Here is a 19,430-nt window from a genome sequence, read left to right on the forward strand (position 1 = left end):
ATTTTAATTCAAATAGTTAGACTTTCTTCTTTATAAATGTGAACATGAAAATTACTTTTTAAATTTAGTTTTCTTTCCAAAAATATAAAAATCTATTTTTCACTTTCAAATATTAGACATCTCTTTAAGGCTTCACTTTAGAAGCAGTTTAACAGGGGCTGGTGCAAAAGGAAATCTGCTTTAACTGACGCACCCTAAAAAGAACAACTGATCTCGTGAAGAGATAATTAATAAAAATAGAAAAAAGAAGAGAAAAATAAAGAAAGGGCAAAGTTAAAGAAAAAATACAAAAAACAAAGAGATAAAATGGGTGAAGATGAAGATTTTGAACTCAGATACAGTTTCTGAAATAGAAAATTGGTTTGCTTAACTTGTGAAGATGCTTATGGCAGCTTTGACAATGAAGAATGGGTCAATGCTTAGTTTGCAAAACTTAGGTGCATGCTAAATGTGTGAGAGGAAACAATTTATCATTTTTTTGTATTAACTGAAATTCAGATAAGACTAGCAGTTATGTTAGTTGGTTAAATAATTTTATCTTTGTTTTACTATAAACCACTTGATATCAAACAATATCACTACATCTAGCTATAAAATATAACCATATATTTTTTTAATATTGCCTTTCTTATTGTTACTACTTGCCGCAAGTTTGTTACAACAGACAAGTAGTTTATGTAAAATATATATATTGTGTTAAAGTCAACAGAAGGGATAATTATGCTATTGGATTGTCTGAAAAGACATGACTCATTTTTTCTATGCTCTTCAAAGGTGCTTCATTTATATAAAGAACATTGAGCAGTCTTTAGGACATTGCCCATTTTATTGGATAACTTTTTACTTTCTTTTAATGAGTTTCATAATTTCTCATTCACAAAAGAACCTAGCTTTAGCAGTGAGAAGCTGCAGAATGTACTGATTTATGGCAGTCTGAAATGCGTCTGAAATGAATATTATGGCATGAAAGAAAAGTCTAAAGGCACAAGATCAGGAGAACATGATATGCACTGCACCACTTTTCATTAAAACTCCAGTATTGTTAGTGATCAAACTTGAATGTGGTCTTGTTTAACATCTCTTACCAATGAACTAACTAATAGTTTGAATGTATGCTGTCACCAACTGGACAGTTTCAATGAATCCATTGTCCATAAATTTCCAGAGCTCATTTATCATATAGGAACTGCATTACATCCCAGTGATGTATATTCTTTATATAAATAAAGGACCTTTGAAGAACACAGAAAAAAATGCATCATGACTTTTCAGGCAACCCAGTACATAAATTAGCAATTATAAATGCATTAAAAATAGCAATTATAAATGCAAGTGTAAATGCATTAAAAATATAAATATTCCCCAAAATTGCTACAAATAGCCTCTAGCTCTCCTACAGCAAACAATTTCATTCTTTTAACAATATAATCCGTTATAAACATTACAATTTCAGTTTGCAATGTTTATAATCAAGTAACATAAGAAAAATGACAGTAAATGGTTTAAAAATAACTAACGCATGAATGGCTATATTTTTTTTTTTTAAATTATACCAAAAGTTATATCACAAAATTTTAAATCATGATCATCTATAGCAAATAATCACAGTTTCTGTAATTTTCTGTTTTAGGAAATGCAGCCATGCAAAATAGAAGATAAAAATGTTCTAACTTGTGTCAGAATCTATATACAGTACAAAGTCCGTAATCCAGACTCATCGGGACTTCGGCGATTCCGGATTCGGGGTTTTTCTGGATTATATATCATCAATTTAAATCTGGTAAGATGGCATGCAGAAATAATACAATTAAAAATATGAAACCGTAATTTATGAGATAAAGAGCAATCATGATCTAAAGGGTATCAAAATTTACAAAAAAGAAAGCTTAATATTTATTTGTTTACTTTAGTAAACATTTCTATCAGTCTAAGTTGTTCAAGTTGCTTCATTTTTTGTGCTAATACTTTCTCTTTAATTCTATAAACAAACATAATTTCTTGTTCAGTTACAAAGTTCCACTGTTTAAGGTCCTGTAATTGCTGTGTCGAGAATACCGACTAACTTGTCAATCGAAATTTTTTCGTTTTCAATAATGTTCTCTGTTACTTTCTTCACTATCGGAAGCGCGCATGGGCAAACGCTTTACTGGCTTTAAGTGCATGCGCAGCGGGGGCACACATCAAATGCATATGCGTAAATGCATTATGCATATGCATAAGTTTGTGGCTTTGAGGTTCAGATTATAGATCATTCCAGATAATGGACGTCCGGATTAAAGACTTTGTATTGTATATATATAGAGAAAGAGAGAAAAGAAAGTTTGTGTGTGTGTTTGTTCTCTAATAACTCAGTCACAACTATAGCTTTCATTACCAAACTTTCTACAATTCTTTTCTGGGTCCTGGGAAAGAAAACGACGACGTACACTTTTTTTAAAAAAAAGTAGCTGAAATCAGAGCTATTAATTAAAAACGATAATTTTCGCCCTCACTTTTCCGAGTGGTAACAGTTTCGCAAGCCTTAGATGAAAAATTGCATTATTTCAAAAGTTGTAGCCACTGCTCGCTTTGAAATCCTAGAGTTTGTTAATGAAAAATTTCTAAGTTTTACAATGAAATAAAAATAGCATTGCCAAACATTAAATACATTATTACCTAGTCCAAAAATTCATGGAAAACCATTTCGATTATTCCCATCATCGTATGACTTTAGGCAGCCGAAATGTTAATTAAAAACTCTGAAAGCACTAATTTTCGCACTCGTTTTTCCGAGTGGCAGCAGTCTTGCACATTGGAGATAAAAATGCTTTATTTTGAAACATATTGCTACTGCTTGCTTTTAAATCATACAGTTCGCTAATAAAAAATCTGTTTTACAAAATCTATACATATAAAGAAGAATGTATGTTTGTTTGTTTGTTTGTTCGTGTTATTGATTTCTGATCAATTATGATAAATTTTTTGCCTCATTTAATCGACTAAAATTGAATATAGGAATTGAAGAAATTGAAATTGAAATATGGATGGAACTTGAGCTTTTATGACCATTTGATTAGAAAGGCAGAAATCTTTAAAAACTGTGTAACATTGTTGCTAATATAATGAGAGAAAATTAGTTTATTTTGCTATCGAAATTTTTTATGTGGGTTCCATATCGCATGAGACTGAAAAATGTATGACTATGAATCATATTAAAGAAGGATTACAGTGGTATCCTTCTCTCTGTTGTTAGATACATTACTCTCTATCTATCTTAACTGACAGTGGGTACTTCTACTAGTACTTTAACATTTTTAATAGTTGATATTTTAAATATAACATAGATACATAAAAAGTAATGAATTGAATGACACAACTAAATAAATTTTATTACAAATTACAAATAACCTTAAAAAAGAAACTTGTTTCATTTCATGCATGGTTATAATCATTAACAAATAACATTTCACCTCACCAATATTTAAAAAACTTTTTTAATAACTTACCAATATTTAAATATTTAAAAACCAGCTTCTCAGTCTGTAAGTGTCTTTGACCAGATAGCCTCAGATACAGCAACATATACAGATTTGCAGCAAAATTAAACATATTTTGTTCTCCACACCAATCAGGTTTTTTCAACAAATTTGAAGAATTTACAGGCATAGCAGGAAATACTGCTCCAATGTTATCACCTTAAATGTAAATAATTTCACATTTAATATGAGTTAAAATATTAGATTACATTATTATAGAAAAAGCAAATTGTGTGTGGGGAAACTATATCATAAGTATGAATGTTAAGCAATAAAGCTATTAAAAATGATGATCAATATTGCAAAAAGAACCATAATTTAATGAGATAAACAGTGCTACCAATCTAAATTTAAAAGACTTTCAAATGCAATTTTAAGTATGTCTGACTGTATCTTTTTTTTTTTTTTTTTTTTTTTTTTTAGTATAACAACATATTTAAAAAATTTCTAATACAACTAATATAGCTTTATTTCATATTGAATACAATTCCTCTAATTATATTCCCCTAAAAATTTTTTTTAACTCTCTTATATCAAATAAGATTTACAAAAAAAAAAAATTCTTCATTATTACAGACTTCTTAATGGATTTTTAATGAAGAATTAAAGGGAGAAAAAAAATATTATAATTTTTTTTGCAGTATTCCACCCCCAAAAAGTAATGATTAAAAGTTAACCACATGTGATAAAAGCCACATGTATATCATAATGCGTGATAAAAGTCACAGGTATATCATGTGGCTTTTTGAATAGAAATTTGGTTACTTAACTACACAGAAATTATGTGACAGTAGCAGAATTCTATACATTTTTCATATCCTGTTATAAAATGAAACAGCTTTCTATCAAAAATTTTTTTAGAATGTTACAATGATACTTTTATTTATTCTGAAAATAAAAGTACAGAGTATGTCGTTCAATTAATATTTAAAAGGTAATGAGTAATTTTTAAATGTTTGATATCATTATTTCCATGATAGAAGAGCCTTTTATAAAAATTTCCAGGGGTATAGATTTCTATTTCTCTTCATCACTTTCCAGAGTACAAACTTGGTGAGTTTGCATTTAGAAAGAGCTCTTTTCAAAAGCCCAAAGGTCCCTCCATAGGGAGGACATCATGAGACTTTGTAGGAACTTGTTGAAAAGATACATATGCAATATCTGTATCAGGCCTCATTTTTTTAAGGAATGCAGTCATACTTTTAAAAGTATGACTTGTTAATTTGTCTTGATGAAGTTTCACTCTTTGTAAAAAGTCACTACGGTACAGAAAAGTTTTTCTGTAAATATTAGACTTGAAACTTTCTCTTGATAGAATGTTGAATTGATTTAAAATATTTTTCTGCTCTTCTTGTTTTTAATTTTCCATTGTAAGAGAATTTCGCAACAGTCATAAACCCATTACTGAAATTTTCTTACTGAAATTCACTGACAGTGCCAGGTTTGTACACTTTATTCCTTGTTTTCAATAATAAATAGATCTTTTTTCCTGCAGTCATTTAGGTAAACCCATGATTCATCAACAGTTACAATATATTTCCATTTATCTCCTGCTAAATAGTTTTCAAACAGGATTCTACAAATCATTCTGCATTGAGCCACTTGCCTTGGCAAAAACTAGTGAGCATTATGTTTTTTAGCCTTTTTAAGTTGCAAATCGTGGTTTATTATTTTGTTTATTCTTGCTAAAGATTTATTTAAAGACTTTTCAATTGGTTTCTACATCACCGTACTTTCTCTTGTTACCAGCAAGTTAAATTTAGAAACACAAAGAGTAGGCTTATTTTGGGGGTGTTTGTTTGGAGTCTCCTTTTTACATATAAGTAATGATTGACAATAAAGTTGCTTATTTTGCACTTTGAAATTTTAATACTATGCATTTCACTACATTTCTTAATTACAGAATAGGAATATTTCTCTACGGAAAGTGCAAAAACATATTCTTCAACCCAAAGCTTGTTTAACAGGTGACATTTTGGAAGAAGAATAAATATAAAGGTAGCATATGATATTTCTCTTTTCAAATAATAAGCTTTATTCCAAAACATCTGCATTTTAAAGTTTTTTATCCAAATTTCTCTTAAAGTGTGTTAACACCCTCTGTAGAAAGATAAAAATTATAGTATCAGTCACAAACTCTTTTGATTATTTGGCTAGTGATGATAACATATTAAACACATTTCTTACAAATAAATAGCTTCAGAACATATAAGTTTACTGACTGAAATATGTATTCAAAAATTAGGAATTCAAAAACTCAGTCTCTCCCCAAAGGAAAAAAAAAAATATGATGTTGACATCAAAATTTTGCTGCACTTCATTTAAATTTATTTCCCTGTATCTCGTTAGAGTTATATTTTTCATTCAATCTGTTTCTCACTTTGCAGCAAGGCGAAAATATGCAAAAACTCAAAACATCTTCATTAAAAATTGTAAAATGCAGAATAACCTAAAACTGCAAATACTGTTAAAACAGTTAATAAAACAATTTTTTGCAATTAAAATTATAATTTCTAGGGAAAAACAAGCAATTTGACCAATAGGCAGAACAATGTTGCCAGAAATTTTTCAACTAAAGTAGCAAAAGAAGACTAAAGCAGTCACAAATGATGTCAGCGAACACGTGGTTTTTGTGACATTATAGTTATGCATGCTCACATCACCTCTGATGTCATCTCAAATTTACTGTTCGTTGGTTCCAAAAGTTACAGACTGTATTAGATTTTCAGTCATTTTAATTATGTATCTTAGCTTTAATGGAAATTTTAAAACTATATTGCTCATTTTCAATTGTTTAAATATCCATTCCTTTTTAAAATAATTCTCATTTAATTAAGCTTCTATTTAAAAGATTAAATAGAAGAATTTAAAGAACTCGGCTTTTCATTAAAGCCGGGTTCTTTAACTGTTGATTTATTCGTGTTGTTATTTAGAAAAATGCAGTTACTTTGATTTTTAAGTCATTATTTAGTTCTTAGCAACATTACAGTTAGGAGAATTAATTTAATTTTTTTCCTGTTTGGGTAACCAATATATCGTGCCCAAGCTGCAAGTTCTTTTGCTTGATTCGTTATCAGCATAGAATTGGGGGCAGGGTGAACTGACTTAAAGACAAAATGCACGGGGGACGATGGGGGGTGGAAAGGTGCCAAAGCAGACAGACAGAAAGAAGTACAGGAGGCACGAAAACATCGCCATGAGCAAAACGGGTATCGCCCCACTGCACTAACCATCTATAGAAGTAACCCTGACTGAGCAATGTTAACACCATGCTCGGGAATTAGTTTAGTTTACATTGCAGCATTCATAATGCACAGTTATATATGTGGCGTTCCGACAGATACTTCAACTTCTATTCATGAAATGGCGCCACGTGTAAAATCCAGTTCTTAATCGGAGCAGCAAAGCGACATCTTTACTCACTCAGACTTCTCGGCGGACAAGTGTATGCGACGCTAGCACGAACTGTGTTCCGAGCTCTGTGTTGATCTCTGCAATGTAATTTAAATTGTAATTTAGTAAATTTAGTACTTAATATATTCTTTTGTTATAGGAGATTGTCTACTCTTATTTTCTTTAATTATATCATGCATTAAGCACACACGACCACCAAATATATTAATGGTGCATAATTTGCATTGCAGACAATATTGTCTTAGATATACTTTACACGGCTACTTTGCAATTTGATGGATAGATACAATAATTACAATGGATAACTACAATAAGTTATTTACAAATGTATATACATAATTCTTTTGTGTTTCGGTTTGGAGCTTTGTTGGCCAGGGGGGGAAATGTTTATGCTATGTGGTTCGTTGTTTGTTTGGTTTTTTGTTACACAATTCACAGTTTATAAGTTCTCATTCATAGTGCAGTTCATAGTACAGCATACAGTTTATGAATTCATTTCATGGTACATAGTGTCGAGTATGTAGTACTGGTGCATCTGTCACACATTGCACAGTATGAAGTAATTCATAGTTTATAGTATGAGAAAACGGTTGTCTCAATAAATGGATATATTTAAGTGTGTTTTCTAAAGGCACTCCTGTATAGTATGAGGGTGAGAGTGGATACTCTTATTGTTGTGTTTTATGAACTTAGAGGATTATTTGGGGTTATAAGCTATGGGTGACACATGTCTAGTCCTTGGCGGTATAAGAAATCAATAATACTTTTGATGTTTTGGAAAACTTTACGGTGCTTAGTAATGAATCTTCTAAATTCTATTCCAGTGTCGGTGGGATGGCAAATGTGATGGACTGACATTAGTGGACACTGAAACATGTAATGTTCAGGGTCACTGCTTTCCCCGCATATGCATCTATCCGATGTAGCCATATTGCGATCATAAAAATACTTGGGGGATGGACCGTGACCGGAGATGTACTGGGTGAGAAAGTAGGTTGAAATTGTGATATTTTCATCAGCCTTGGGTAGTAGTTTGAATGTACGTCGTCTCTGTGGTCCTTGTTCCCATTGACGTTGCCACTTTTCATTCGCCATTTGTTTTAGTTTGTACTTTAATGCTGATTTAGGCCATGGGATATGAATTTGAGATCCTGTTTGTTCTAGTGCTGCCTGTTTTGCTAGATAATAGGCCCTTTCATTGCCTTCACAGGCTTTGTGCCCTCTGGTCCATGACAAGACAAATTTCTTATTACTTGTGCTTATGATGTCTTGAATTTGCCGGGCTATAGGAGAACTTGTGTACTGTTGTTTGATGGCATGTATGGAAGACTGACTGTCAGTGATTACATGGATGGTATCTGTATTTAGGTTATTAAGTTGCATAATGCTGTTTAGTATGGCTATGAGCTTTGCTTGATATACGCTGTTTTGCGGCCGAAGGTAACCTTGCCATTCAGAGTGAAGGCCTGTTTTTGTTTTTATGATGACTCCGCTTCCTACCTTATTTTCGATCTTTGAGCCATCTCTGCATGCAGTAAAATCAGTTGATGGAGGTGGCTTGTCAAGAGATTGTGAAGGAAGATTGTGAAGGAAGAATGGAGATTGTGAAGACCCAGAGTGGGATGTCTGTTATATTTCGATGGCTTTTCTTCATATTCTTGTGGATTGAAAATTACGCCATTGTACGTCGAAGCTTTCATGAGTTGTAGGATGATTGTGGACAGTGCATCGATTTCTGTTTGAATTGGTAATGGGGTCCAACTCCAGCTATTGTTTGTAGTGCGTTGGTGGAGGTTGTTGAGAATGATCGGGTAATATTGATCAAGAAAGGTCTTTGAATTGAGTTAAGAGTCCGAATTTTTCTTGCTGTCATGGGAAAAACCCAGATAGCGGCTCCATAGGTGATCATTTTATTGACTACTGTCTTTAATAGAATTTTCACAATGCGATGATTAAGGATGCAAGAATATCCTTTCCTCGCCCTTAATGCTTTTGCGATTTTGGCGGTGGTTAGCTTCTTTTCCTGAAGATGCGGTATCCAATTAAATTTTTGGTCTGTGGTGAGTCCTAAGTACTTAATGGTCTTCACACATTTTATTTTATTGCTTCCAATTCGTAGCGTGGGGTTCCTGGTTATTGTTTGTCCTGGCTTGTGTATTATAAGTGCGTACGATTTTATGTGTGATATTTGGAGTTTTATTCTATGACAAAGGTTGTTGAATATATTAAGGGTGGTGTTGCAGTTTTCCTCTAATTGTCTTCGTGTTGATCCTTGGATTATGAAAGCAACATCGTCAGTGAAGGCTACGATCCTTGTGTGATTTGGCCATTGATGATCGATAATATTATTAAAGGTGATGTTCCAGAAGTCCGCGCACATACACTACCCTTGGTGACATCCTCTAGTTTGTTTTCTGGCGATTATGGCATTGTCATAGATTACTAAGCTTTGTCTGTTCTTGAGATAAGTCCATAATCATAAGGTACAGGTTTCTTGGACACTGCATCTCCCTGAGGGCCTGCTTGACAGCTGGCCACCAGAGAGAATCGAATGCATTTTGCAGGTCAAGACATAGGAGAGCCGAATGCATTTGATGGCTTTTGTTTGCTTGTATTTGAGAAATTGCTATATCTATTGCATGGGTGGTTGAGCTTTTGGGTTTAAATCCATACTGGTTGGTACTTATTCTATTGTCTTTATAAATATGGTATTAGTCTATTGACCAGAAGTCGTTCAAGGAGCTTTCCCATGTCTGGTAGTAGATTTATTGGTTGGTATGAACGAGGGTCCTCTGGTTTTTTGTTTTTCTTCGAGAAGAGGGTGATTTGCCCGTGCTTGAAGCAATCCAGGAAGCAGTTGTATTTCAGGCATTTATTGTACAGATTTAGGAGTATTTCTGGGCTGACTTCAAAACTTGATTTGAAATCCCATCTGGGCCAGGTGCCTTCGCATTGTTGAGTGTTTTGACAAGTTGTAGTAGTTCTTTTTTTGTAAATTGTCTGTCATCTGGGGTGTTTGGTGAATTAATGGAGGTTCTTAATTCTCGTTGCTCTGGGGTGTCTTCTTTGCTGTTGTCCAGTGGGAAAATATGGTCTAGGATGTTGTTTAAGGCTTCTGTCATAACGTTGCCATTATTGTGCATATATATGCTATTTGGGGTGTGTATCTGTGTCAGCTTGAAAATCTTTGAGGTGGCCATTTTATACAGTGCTCCATAAGTATTTTGGTTATTGGTGCAAAAGGAGGTCCAAGATTTTAGTTTAGCTTCCATGATTTTCTTCTTATAAATTGCCCTTTGCCTGTTGTATTTGGCCCATGCTGCTGTGCGATCTTCATTGTTTGTGCGGGACTTTAATCTTCGTCTTAGCGCTCTGATCTTTTGGTGATCTGCACGCAGTTCTTTGGTCTACCAGTTAACTTTTGTTTCATTGGTGGCTGACTTTAGTTTGAAGGATGCATGGCAGCATTCTTGAATAAGTCGTGTGAAGTGTATTGCACATATATTGAGATCTTCTTTGGATTTAGTCTGGGTGATGGTTTGTAGAATGGATTGAACTTTTGGACTTAATAGTTTGATAAACTTTTTCTCTGTGCTGCTACTAATTCGAAAGCGTTTCGTCTGTATGTTTTCTATTTTCTGGGCAATTTCAAAGATAATGTATTTGTTGTCAGAGAAAGAATCGTCTTCGCTGATCTTCCTATTTCGGATTTTGTGAGTTAGGTGGTGTGTACTGAGAGTCAGATTTGGCCATCCTCTTCCATTGATTGTGGTAAAAGTGGGTAAGTCCTCAGGGTCATTGTGCAGGATTAGATTGTTAGAGTTAATAAAGTCCTTCATTTCTGTTCCTCTTGGGGTCGTACGTGGATAACCCCACAGGCTGTTCTGTGCATTAAAATCACCGTTGATCACATGAGGGGCGTTGCTATTGTCGAGAGTCGTCTTTATTTCTTGCAGGGTGTTATCGAGGTCTTCAATAGGCGACAGTGAGGTAGATTTGTGATTCTGCCGTGGTAATGGATATGGTGACTACATCTCTGCGTGCTTTGATAATGAGTAGAGTCCAGGACTTATTTAGCACGATGATAACTGCTCTCGGGAACTGTGTAGTGTCTGAGTTCTACCAGGATATGACGTACCATGTTAGTGGTAAGTTTCTTGGGGAACCTTGGTTGCAGTATGGCTCTTGTACAAAAATTATGTCATGATATTGCTCTGAAATGAATTGTATTAAATTATCGGTGGCTATCTTTGAATGCTGAAGATTGATATGCAGAGCTTTAATTCCATTTTGACGATTAGACTGATGGAGGAGTGCAGTGGGATGGTTTTCTGTGATATTAACGTTGCTTGGAGGTTGACTACTCATTGTATTGCGTTCTGCTTTTGATTCTTAAAACTTCTTCTTTGTAGGATGCGCAGTAGTTGACATAAGTGGGATGGTCACATGAGTATTTGGTGCCGAAATGCTTATTGTTTATTTCACAGTTTATGCAGTTAGGGCTATTAGATTTACATACGCTTTCCTGGTGTTTGCCACCGCAGTAAGCGCAGTGTGGATGATAGGTGCAATCCTTAGAGCAGTGGCTAAACACTTGACAGTGATGACATCTGTGAGCACCTATAAATTCTGTAATTGAACTGGTGTGCCAGCCAAAGTGGACGGTTCGTAACTTCATACATTTATGGAATGAAACAGTTTTACATTCCACAATCCATTTGATTGTGTTCTATTTGTCCTTAAGCTTAAACAGAGGCTTGAAATTGGAGATGTTGCTGTTCGTAGCTTTTGCAAGTGCGGCAGTCGGTGGATGGTGCACTTAGGGGTTCTTAGCTTTGGTACCTTGGTATGTATTAGATCAGTTGCTTTTTCCATCTGTTTCAGGAGGCTGTCTAGCTTAGCTACACCATCATGTGAGGTGCAATGTACTGCAAGTCCACCTTGCTTTATTGGTACTATTTTTTTTATCTGAATTTGGATGTTTTCAATCGGGAAGATGTCTTGCAGTTTTTCTTGTAATTTTGGCACACTTCTGGCGTCTTTTGGATGGCTGAATCAATATTCTACTCATGATTAAATACGAGGGCCATCCAGGAAGTAGATTACGTTTCCGTCTGTGTCCGCTAGGGGCGGGGCTAGCGCGGCCATCTTGGGGTCAGAGCGTTGCGCAGCTCAGTCTGCATCTAGCCGTGCTAGTGAGAAGTTCGTGCTGTGCTCCGTTCAGATACTGTGACGGTTTGAAATGTCTGCGTTAATTGAAAATCCCGCGAGCTGCGAGGTGCGCTCAGTAATAAGGTTTCTGACTGCAAAAAACTGTAAACCGATAGAAATCTATCGGCAGCTTCGTGAAGTGTATGGGGACAACATTATCACTGAAGGTGGAGTGCGTCAGTGGGTCATAAGATTTCAAAATGGCCGAACCAATGTTCACGACGAAGATCGAAGTGGGAGACCCAGCATAGTGACCGCCGAACTTCTCGAAAAAGTCGATGCTAAAGTCCGTGAAAATCGAAATTTCACAATAACGGAACTTTCTTTGAGACCTGGCACCGAGCGACTTCCACCTATTCCCAGCAATGAAGAAGTGGCTGGCTATGCAGCGTTTTGATGACGACGCACAGCTGCAAGAAGAGGTAACGAAGTGGTTGAAGGCGCAGGCGGCCGAATTTTTCGACGAAGGAATTTCCAAGCTCGTACATCGCTACGATAAATGCCTTAATTTGTATGGTGACTATGTAGAAAAGTAGTATTTGAGTGTGGCTTTCATCTGTATATAATAAAATTTGTTTCCTATACTTTGTTTATTTTTTTATTCCAAAACGTAATCTACTTTCTGGGTAGCCCTCGTAGCTGCCTTGTTAGGCCTAACACATTTACACTTTTAAATCATTAATAATGCTACAACTATAACATGCAGATTAACTAAAGGCATAAAAACCATAACCAGAATGCAAGAACAACATAACTGAATCACTTTTAAAGCAAAAAATGCTGTCCATATAAGAATAATAATCAGAGCTCACCAAGCCAGATCAGAAGGTGGGAAGGTGATATACATTATATATATGTATATTGGGTAAGAAGGCAGTTATAATTAATATATATATATATATAAACACATTTAGTGTAGCCAATTGGAACAAAAATGAGAGGTGCATAATTAGATGTTATAGCAGTCCCATATACCAAATTTCAATGTTCTATGGCTAAATATTTTTGAGTTATATAAGATACCATACGTGCAGATACATATGTACAGATGTTATGCACAAAAAATAGTTCATATGGATTCAGATGTAATCGAGATGGATATTTTCATTGAAACATGATACCTGAAATTTTTTACAATTACAATACTTCCTTCACTTCGCACAAGGAAGTAAAAAATATAAGGAAACAGAGTGAGGTTGCAAAGTGTGAGTTAGACATCAGGGAAAAAATATTCCTTTTTTGAAAATAGGATTACATGGCCACTTGCTAATTAATAGTGCTAGAGTTTAAAATCATAAATGGGCAAATGTAAATATCAAATTAAGTTTTTAATAATGGAAACAGGAATGCTGTAAATTAGAAAAATAATAAGCAAGCAGACATACTAAATAATTATATGAAATAAAATTCAATCATTTCATATTCAAATACTTAAAAAATATGAACTTTGTGAAAAAGGAAAAGTACCATTGCCTAAATGAAGAAAAGTGAATCAGAATGAATGAGTACACTACATATTTTTGCAGATGGTAAATAACTTTAATACTTATAAAAAGTATTTGTTTATAAGGTGAGAAAAGTATACACTTTCTGAAAAATGACATTACAATTTGACAATTTTTATTTGTTTTAACAAATAAAATTGTTATGACAATTTTATTTATTAATAATAAGTAATAAATTGTTATGACAATTTTTATTTGTTTTAACTTTGCAATATGAATGTCATAACTCTGATTAAATCTTGCAGTGCATGCACTTTTAATTTTATAGAAAAAATATTCATAAAACATTTTAACTGCATATTAGAAAATAAAAGATAAGACATTTCATTCATTATCACACAGTATGGATATAAGTAAGAAACTATAAATGAATTTTACAATTATGACTATACCTTATATAGGAGTTTGCCTTTAACCTTTATGGCGCACTATACTTTAAAGTCGGAATTTCAACAAAAAAAGTTGTATGTAGTCTATCTAGGCCTAAAGGAGTATACGGGTAAAATTTTGTAAAAATTGCACTTACTGTTTTAATTCGGTGGGTGTTCCATGACATGGAACACTGCGCCAATAGAGCTCTTAAAAGTGCGACTAAGCGAGCATTGCAGTGAAGCACGGAAATGAGTAGAAGGTTTTGTATAGTAATGAAGAAAACACTGTATTATGGCTGTAGACATGGTTTTCTGAATGTACACAACATTCTTGAATATATATGGATAAATGAGATAAATATGTGTATTTACACAAGTCCTATATACAAAAATATTTAAACATTTTTCGATTTCTTAGCTTCGTGAAATTGTTCAAAGCATGTCACACATTTTTGATAGAAGCATAAACCAACTTTGCAGGTTTTGAAAACAAAAACTTGTTCTGTGCGGCTTCTGTTCCGTGCAACAATACGTTTAGAATTCCAATTAAAAACTTGAGATTGTGTAGAGGCACCTGGGTGAGATGGATCATCAACCTTCTCATCAAATAAATAAGTTTCATCCGACATATCATCATCAAATTAAACAAGTGGTTCAGGAGCATATATCTCAGTATCGCTGCTGTCTTCATGCTCTGATTCAGAATCAGAGGGTAATTCACATAACATTTTTAGAGCTTCGAAAAGAGTTAGACCTCTCTGCGCCATTTATGGAAAATTAATAATAAAAAAATTAACTACAATTAATATTAATAATAAAGAAAAATAAGCTATAAGATATACATACACAAAAAATATCTACACAATTATTGAAAATAAACGGAAATGAACTAAAAAGCGACAGCAAAAAATTCACGCAGCTGACTCGAGCTACTGATAAAATTCCTGCCTCAAAACTACTCACAGAGATTTCAAGATGCCTATATTAGGGCTTTCATAGCACAAACCACACCTCACCTCTCAAGACTGCTTCGTTTGAATTCATTCCCCCAAAACAACGGAAATAGAAAACATATACAACAGATGTCTTCTCCTAAAACAGATGTTCTGATGCATAATAGCATGAGATCGCTAAAGGTGCAGTGTTCCCGATAATGGAACACCTTGTTTTTATTCAATGATTCAGTGCATGCTTCTGATATGAAAAATGTAAAAAATTATATAACAAATAATATAGAGTATAGCCATCAAAATTATACAGAAATTTTTTTTCAAACTAATTTCTTTGTATCACAGAAAAAAAAAAAATTAGAAAATTACTAGAAAATAAGTGGATTTTAATAACACATCATAAATGAAAATTCTGGGTCTCCTTGTGATATGCTGCAATCTACTATTTAAAAAGAGAAGTTCAAAGTATGTTATAAATGCATTTTATCCATTTATGGTTGAATTTAACGGTTTCAGAAGTGATTCAAGATGGGTGTTCCATGTAGTAGAACACTGAGCAACAAAGGGTTAAGTTAATACTGAGGTCAATTAGTGATCAATTACCTTGCACCACATTCACTTTCCGACAGCTGAATAATTAATTCTAAGTATTTTTAACAGTTTTCGTCATGTGTAAAAGAAATGTAAGAAAACTCTTTAAGAAGTGATTTATGACAACATTTCTCTTCTTAGGCAGATAGCCCAGGAATGTTTCACTAACCTTAATTAAACATCTAACCAAACTAAATAATAAATAACTTTACTGATTTTAGTTGCAATTGTATTATGCACTGCAACAGGTGTAGTCTGAGGTCAGTAAAAACACACATGTTCATTAAGAAGCAACTCTACGTATATTTTAAATGCATATATCCTCATCTAGCTTCATGTGGAAAAAAAAAAAAAATAAAAAAAATAAACAAGATTGGGGAGAAGGAGAAAAGCTCAACAAAACTGATATTATTACTATTATTACTATATTAGATACTTAATCATGTGAAAATTATTCTAAAGAGACTGAAAATACATCATTAATACTTTTAAATTGCATTACATATATACTGAGTTTAAAACGCAAATATTATTTATAAACATATCCAAGTTTTTAACAAATTCAAAAATAATTCTAGGAATAGGCAGAAAGATTACCTGTTACAGATACAGTAGCTTTATTAGATCCAAAAATATATAGGCGGTCATCACGGTAAGGCACAATTGGTGACTCTGTAACATTTGTATCTAAATATTTCATTAAATATGCTCCTTGAGTTAAATCTAGTAAAAAACTTGTGTGTCTATACTGTGGTATTCCTGGAGCCTAAAAATATCCAAAAAAAAAAATGTTTTTTTTTTTTTTTTTTATCATGAGTATATACGGTGTATATTTTTAATCATGAGTATACAAAGCACTTTTATTCAGTTATTTTAGATAATGCAGAGGGAAAAAACTTAGACATCACATTTTGGAGCTGTTCCTACCAATCAAAAAATAAAATAAAATATTTGAACACATATATATTTTATTTGATGTACGGAGCAAAACATTTTAAATAAGATATTCAAATAAGTTAAATTATTAAAACATTTAATATTGTGACCTATCCAATTTCATAAAAACCGTGTGGTGAAGAAACAGATGCTAAATACATATTCTTCATTAGCTATTTATATATTCTTGTATAGTTTGCTACATTATAATTTGAAAAGTTTAAGAATACAATACTATCAACAGTACTTCAAACAGTATTATGTTAACAATTTAAACTGCAGTTGCATTAACAGCAGTTATTTAAACTGCAGTTGAATGTTAAAAACTTAAACTAAAGTTGTTAACAAGAATGCAACAGTACTGAATTTCATACAATACAAGAAACGAACAGAAAATTATATTTTTATAAACAAATATAAAAATAATTATGAAAACTAACAAATGTATAGTTTTGAAAAGAAATAAATATAAAAATGCATTGTTATATACATCAGAATCTATACACACATATATACACAAACACATACACACAAATAAGATATAGAATTAAAAATAGATTTTCAGAACTGTCAATTAATGAACAGTGAAAAGTCTAAAATCCAGACATTCTGTAACTGAAGCAATCTATTATCTGGATCTTCCATTAAATTTTTCCTTTTTCTCACACAGTGTAAAAATGGATAATATTATATTCAGGCAAAAGTAAGAGAACCATAAGCTGATTTTCTTTCTGATTAGCTGAGGTCATACCCCCCCCCCCTCCTGAAAAGTATCATTACTCACTATGATATTGAACCTTCCTACGTGTTCTTTCTGCCTTTAACACCTACAAAACTACCCTGCTAAGATTTCATTTTCAGCTTTTATGAATGAATGCAGGGAGGGGAGAACAGCATATTTCTATGTTATCTGGCCCAGTAACCAAGGAGTGAACCACAAAGACCAATGGTTGTTTGGAGCATAATATTTCACACACTGGCTTTCTTTGGTTGACACAACTGGGAAGAAAGAATGACAGTGCACAATTTTTTAAAAATGCTTGCATAAGCATAGGCAGAGAAGTATTAAATTAAACAGAAAATGTTAACATACAATAAAACTTGCATAAGCAACTTATATATATATATAAAAAAGCACTTTTTTTAATGAAACAAAACAAGTGCTAATATTTGAGAGTCCCCCCACATAAATTTTGAAGCTCTTAAAATCATAACTGCTTTATTGTTTCACAAGTATCATTTCATATTTTTAATTTTAATAATTTTAACATGTAATCAGTGTTGCCAGAAAATTTTCAACTAAAATAGCAGAAGAGTAAAAAAGTTGCAAAAAGTAGCACATGACATCAGAATTGGAATTTTTGTGAGGTCATAGTTACGTATATTCACATGACCTCTGATGTCATTCCAAATACAATGTCCATTGGTTTCATAAGTTACGGACTGTAATTCAATTCTTAGTCATTTTACACTCATGTCCATAAATTAAGGATAATTCAGAGTCGCGGAAATCAAACTCTAAAATAAATATATCACCTGTAAAATCACTACACAGATCTTCAAGAATCATATGCAAATTTCAGGAAGTAACCAGATGACACCGATGGTACGTCACAATGACGAGAGTGTAAGAGAGTGATATATAAGGAATACAGGCAAAGAAGTAAAATTGTTCGCAGGCACTTTATAAGCATTTCAGTGCAATAACTGAATAGTTATGACACAAAGGATGCATTTGGATAATTTTTTATGTTTTAGAATTATCGGCCGTCTGGAATGTGGGAATCAGACGAACTTGGAATTACCCAGAGTGTCATCTCCAGGTTTTGGCAACGATTCCAAGATGATGGTAATGTGAGTAGACGTTACAGTACAGGTCGCCCCAGAGTTACAACGCCGACTGAGGACCGGTATTTGGCAGTTACTGTCAAAAGAAACAGGCAGAGCACAGCCTCAGACCTGTCTCGTCAGCTCTCTTCAGCCACTGGTACGACAATTTCGAGGCCGAACGTGTACAGACGTTTAGGGCAGATTGGTATATATGCTTGTAGACCTACCTGTCAGATGCATTCCACTTACCATTATTCACTGTCGCCTGCGGTTAGCCTGGAGTAGACAGCATGCATTGTGGACACTGCAACAATGGGCTTGTGTGATGTTTTCCGACGAGTCCAGGTTTAGCTTTTAGTCTAATTCTCACCGTACTTTCATATGGAGAGCTCCAGGTACCCGTTACCACCAAGAAAATATCATTGAAACACACCATTACGGTGGTGCAGGAGTGCTCGTTTGGGGTGGAATTATTCTGGGTTCCAGAACTGATCTGCATGTTCAAATTGGAACCATGACGAGCCAAATCTATCGGGACGTCATTCTGGACCAACATGTACGTTTGTTTCGGGGCGCCATGGGCGCACAATTTGTGTTTATGGATGACAACGCCCATCCTCACCGTGCAAACATCATAAGCGAATGCCTTCAATCGGAGGATATCACCCGTATGGACTGGCCAGCATTCTCACCTGACTTGAATATGGTAGAGCACGTGTGGGACATACTTGGCCGATGAGTTGCAGCCCATCAACCTCCTCCTACATATCTACCGGCACTTCGGAGAGCATTGTTTTTTGAGTGGTGTAATATCCCCCAAGATCAGATCGATAATTTGGTACTCAGCATGCCTAGGCATTGTACGGACTGTATTGCATCGTCTGGGAGACATACAATGTATTAACAATCATACCAATCATGTAACATTGGTTTTTTGTAAATAGGTTTTTTTTTTGTTATTTGCTCCAGGTAGAAAAAATCGCTAATTTTTTTTAATAATATCAAACATATAGCATCTTTTTTTGCTCTTTACCTTTTGTTTAATAAATAAGCTTTACAAATAAGTCAAATTTGTTTTGCTTCTAACTCTTCTTTTGACTGATTTTG

At 33.7% G+C, this 19,430-nt stretch overlaps 1 protein-coding gene across 7 annotated transcripts in view; it reads right to left on the reverse strand.

Moving 5' to 3' along the window:
• Positions 1-19,430, reverse strand: part of LOC118190646 (CD109 antigen-like) — a 418,585-nt gene that overhangs the window by 34,806 nt on the left and 364,349 nt on the right. For all 7 annotated transcript variants that reach the window (XM_085823099.1, XM_085823094.1, XM_035361392.2 and 4 more), the window contains 2 exons: positions 16,155-16,323; positions 3,486-3,674 (listed from right to left, as the gene is read on the reverse strand). In XM_085823099.1, the coding sequence (XP_085679225.1) occupies positions 3,486-3,674; positions 16,155-16,323 (358 nt within the window). The remainder of the gene's footprint in view (positions 1-3,485; positions 3,675-16,154; positions 16,324-19,430) is intronic.

The sequence above is a fragment of the Stegodyphus dumicola genome, chromosome 1 (genome assembly GCF_044657685.1).
Source record: "Stegodyphus dumicola isolate Sdum_Otavi_A_Nest chromosome 1, ASM4465768v1".
In the NCBI taxonomy this organism is placed as follows: Eukaryota; Metazoa; Arthropoda; class Arachnida; order Araneae; family Eresidae; genus Stegodyphus; species Stegodyphus dumicola.